Source organism: Salvia miltiorrhiza, chromosome 1 (genome assembly GCF_028751815.1).
Source record: "Salvia miltiorrhiza cultivar Shanhuang (shh) chromosome 1, IMPLAD_Smil_shh, whole genome shotgun sequence".
NCBI lineage: Eukaryota > Viridiplantae > Streptophyta > Magnoliopsida > Lamiales > Lamiaceae > Salvia > Salvia miltiorrhiza.
The window spans coordinates 52662895-52667276 of NC_080387.1; the positions used below are offsets into that span (position 1 = coordinate 52662895).

General features: G+C 40.1%; 1 protein-coding gene across 1 annotated transcript; it reads right to left on the reverse strand.

Moving 5' to 3' along the window:
* Positions 1-3588: 3588 nt before the first annotated feature.
* LOC130993320 (uncharacterized) lies at positions 3589-4382 on the reverse strand. Its single transcript, XM_057918156.1, has 2 exons — positions 4193-4382; positions 3589-4001 (listed from the first exon to the last, which is right to left on the reverse strand). The coding sequence occupies exons 1-2, from the start codon at positions 4241-4243 to the stop codon at positions 3657-3659; spliced, it is 396 nt and encodes a 131-aa protein (XP_057774139.1). The 5' UTR covers positions 4244-4382; the 3' UTR covers positions 3589-3656.

Here is a 4382-nt window from a genome sequence, read left to right on the forward strand (position 1 = left end):
TTTGCATTGCTCTGGTTTGTCCCTTTTTGGTATCTCATGTTTTTTAATGGATAGATAAATTTTCAATGAGTGTATTACGATGAACTAAAATTTCAAATATTTGGCTTTGGACATTAATCTTTATACCATTAGGTCAAAACACACATACTTTTAATATTATTTTTAGGGATAATTATATTTTTATAGCCTTAATTTTCAACAAATTTTAGTTTATAGCTTCAATTTTGATTTATTTTTTATATAGCTTAACCTTTAAAAATTTGTTTAATTATTGTCACAATTACATCAAAACTATGACATTAACTCTTGTTTATTAAAATTATATATGAAACGATGATTGATTGGCATGAAATTAGATTTTAATGTATTCTACACTAAATGAGATTTTCAACAATAGGTAGTCCATCGTTATTAGACCACCGATGAAGTTGGAATCGCGTATGAAAGTTAGCATCGTTACACTAAGTTTTTGTTACGATTCCAACTACACTAATGATCTGATGACAATGTGCTACCTACTGTTGAAAAGGAAATTGAAACTAACTACCGTTGACAAGGGGAATTGACAACTGACAAGCATACCATCTAATTAGGCATCTTTGTTACTCCCTCCATCCACTAATTCATGACCTAAGGGAGGAAACACGAATTTTAAGAAAAAAGTGTATTGTTTATTACTCATTCCGTCCCATTAAAACTGGCCACATTTCCTTTACGGTCTGTCTCATTATTCCTGGCCACTTTCTAAAATAAGAAAAATTTTAACTTAATTAGGGCCACTAATTAAATTACTAAATAAACCCTAATTTGATAAAAATTTCTTATTAATCTAAATCATCTTTAAATAAACACACACACAACAGCTCTTTTTCCCTTCTCTCTTATTCTCCAGCGGGACGCCACCCCCATGGCCGCCGCCGCCTCTCGCCCCTCCGGCCGGATGCCACCGTTCTAGCTTCTCTCTCTGTCTGCGCTGCTTCTTCCTCCCTCACCCGCGTGATTTTGGGGGCTAGGGCTCCGGCTATTGACAACCCAGAACCAGGCCCCACCGATTCCGGAAGAGAGCCCCAATTCTGGAGGGCCAGCCGTGCGAATCGCACATCTCGAGCAACGCAGGTCTCGAGGCGGGCCTGTTGGACGGAGGTGGACCGGAAGAGATCGAGGATAGGCTGTGCGAATCGCACATCTCGAGTAGCAAGCCGCCTTCTCCCCTTTTCTCTTTTTCTCAGGTTTGGGTTCCTTAAGTTTATTATTATGATGCGGTCGAGGTGCGACTCAGGCGTCAGGGCGGCGGATCGGAAGGAGACCGATGATAGGCTATGGTGGTGTTCGAAGCTCGCCCGTGCGCCCGATTTAGGGGCTAGGGCTTTTGATGTGCGCCGATTTGGGGGCTAGGGTTTGGGTGAGGGGCGAGCGGTGACCGTCGCCCGTAGACGCCAGCGTCGCCGTCGACAAATGTAGTGAGAATGTGGGATTGAAGAAGAATAAGTTAGGTTGAAGGAAATCTAAATTAATTCATTAATTTTGATGGACCACATTTAATTAAAGGGTTTAATATGCAAAAACACCTCTAACGTTTATCACCCCAACTACACTTAAGCCCCTAACCTAACGTTGATAGCAACTAACATCCAAAGTTCATTAAGTACTACATTAAACCCATAAACAAACAATTTCTTTCGCAAAATTAAGAAATTTATTTTTTTAATCTATATAATATATATAGAGTAAAATTTTGAAGTAGCCAAAATGAAGCATAAAACACAATTTATGGCCACACATTGAAAAACACAAAATTGGCCATTTTTATTGATTTGGACGTTTTTACACTTAATGAGGCGGACCGGGTAGGACCAGGCACGCAGGGTCGCCGTGCCGGGTCGGGTTAGCACTTATGGCACTATTAGTGCCATAAGTGCCAAGATTTTATTTGGATTTCTGTTGGCACTTATGGCACTAGCCACTTATGGCACTATTAGTGCCATAAGTGCCAAAATGACCATTTTACTTGGTTTTATTTTGGATTTTCGTTGGCAATAGTGCCATAAGTGCCATACGTGCAGCACAAATACAGACACAACAACATCATTTAAACCATAAATGGAACATTTAAACCCTAAATGGATAATCTAAACCCTAAATGGAACATCTAAACCTCAAATGGATAATCTAAACCCTAAATAGAATATCTAAACCCTAGGGGGAAGTGTGCACTTATGGCACTAATAGTGTCATAAGTGCCATACGTGCAGCACAGATCAGATCAAATCAGATCAGATCTGTCGATGGCTGAAATCGAAGGAGGCGGAGATTAGATCTGCCGATGGAGGAGGCGGCGCCGCAACGATCAGATTAGATCCACTGCCTAGTCTCTTCGTCGGCGCCTGCGAGAGAGAGATAGAGGCGGAGAGGACAATCAGAGAGAGGTTGCCAGATACGTCGATCACGGTGAGATAGAGGAGAAGAAGAGGATAATCATCTCTCTAATCTCTTCGTCGGCTGCCGGCGAGAGCGAGATACAGGCGGAGAGGAGAATTAGCTTCATTCACATCGTCGCAACTTATGAAACAGGCGGAGAGGAGAATTGGCCGGATGAAAGTTCGCATCGCAGGCGAGATAGAGATAGAGAGAGGAGAGAGAGGATGAAAGCTGAATCATGTGTATGTGTTGCTGCATGGGTTAATCCCTAAATCTGGATCCGGGTCAAAGGAAGCTATTGGATCTATTGGATTAAAGGGTTAGATTAGGTAGAGCACATAAAAGATGGCCAAATATTGATATTTCAAATTTTGTGGACAAAATTTAAGTTTCAATCACCAATAGGGCCATCTGGCCCTATTGTTTCATATATAAAAGAGGAGTTTTTCTCCCTACATTTTTTCCTACCATTTTTTCTCTCTCTTCTCCCACTATTTTCTCTCTCTCTTCTTCCATCAATCTTATAAAAATTGATGGGAGTATTATATAAATTAAAAAAAATGATTTTTCTTAATTTTGTGAAAGAATTTTGTTTATGGGTTTCATTGTAGTACTTAATGAACTTTGGGGTGTTTTAGTTGCTATCAACGTTAGGTTAGTAGGCTTAAGTGTAGTTGGGGGTGGTAACGTTAGTGGCGGTTTTTGCATATAACCCTTAATTAAAACATAACATCTCTTTCTTAATCTCCGTGCCGAAAAGAATGTGAGCGCTTTTAACGGGACGGAGAGAGAGTAGTTGTAGTAGAGAAAGAGATCCACAAGTGTATATGCTTATTAGTTGAGTGGAGAAAAGTGCATTGTTTATTGGAACCCACCCACCAATTAAAAAAATGTATAAATTGTTCCTAAAAATTAGTAGGATATGAATTGATGGACGGACCAAGAAGGAAAATAGGACATAAATTAGTGAACAGAGGAAGTATAAGATTATCCCCAATTTTTAAGTAAAAGTACTATTTTTTTCATACATATAATAATTTTATGTGAGAATTGTTAAATATCTAAATTTAAATGTGCATCAACAAACTCGATAGCTGCATAATAACAGGGAGAAATTCACTCAACACATTGCCAATACTGAAAATTACCAAAATGAAGTAGCACCACCACTGATATCACAAACCTCGATCTCTATCAAATATTAATAACAGTTTCGGCTTACAAACATTACTTCTTTCTCATTCTTTTTCTCGAAAGCGATACAATGAATTACAAACAGAGAGATACAACAATTCCACAAAAATATAGCCAAGAACGCAATGTGATGAGAGAAGGTACAATATAGTTACAAGGTCTATATACGTCTTTGCCTCGAGTAGCCGGTGAGCCAACAAACGACTCTGCGAGTTCTGTAGTTCATGCTCGGAGAATCCATGCGATCCTCTAAAAGAAGCGTATGCTGCTTTCGCTGATTCTGGTAGAGAGTCCCAATGGAAGCGACTCCACGAAGCACGCAGTGTTGATCCTTGTCCTTTCGAGCTCGGGATTGAAGTAGTTTCTGAGCTGTACTGTTGGGCGAGCGCCTAAGCGAACGGACAATATAAACGCGAGAATGTGATAGTCATCGAAGAAGAAATTGGTTTAAGCAATAGCTACTCTATCGCAGAAAAGAGATGTTTCAAAATTGAGGTCAGCAACTAGAGTCCTCTACTTTAACCTAAATCAATGGTAGCGACAATGGCGAGTAATAGTTTTTCCATGAGTGTTTTCTTACAATGAGGTCATCAGGGGATGCAGATGATCCCGACTGCCTGTCATCTGCCATTGCATCATCACTTCCACGTGTAGCCCGGCGCTGATGATTTGGGAGTCTCCACAGACTCTGTGACGGTTTCTATAGCCTTCTCTAACAGGACCCCTTTGTAAGGACTTAAGAGACTCTCTTGCATCGTGAGTGAAATAGG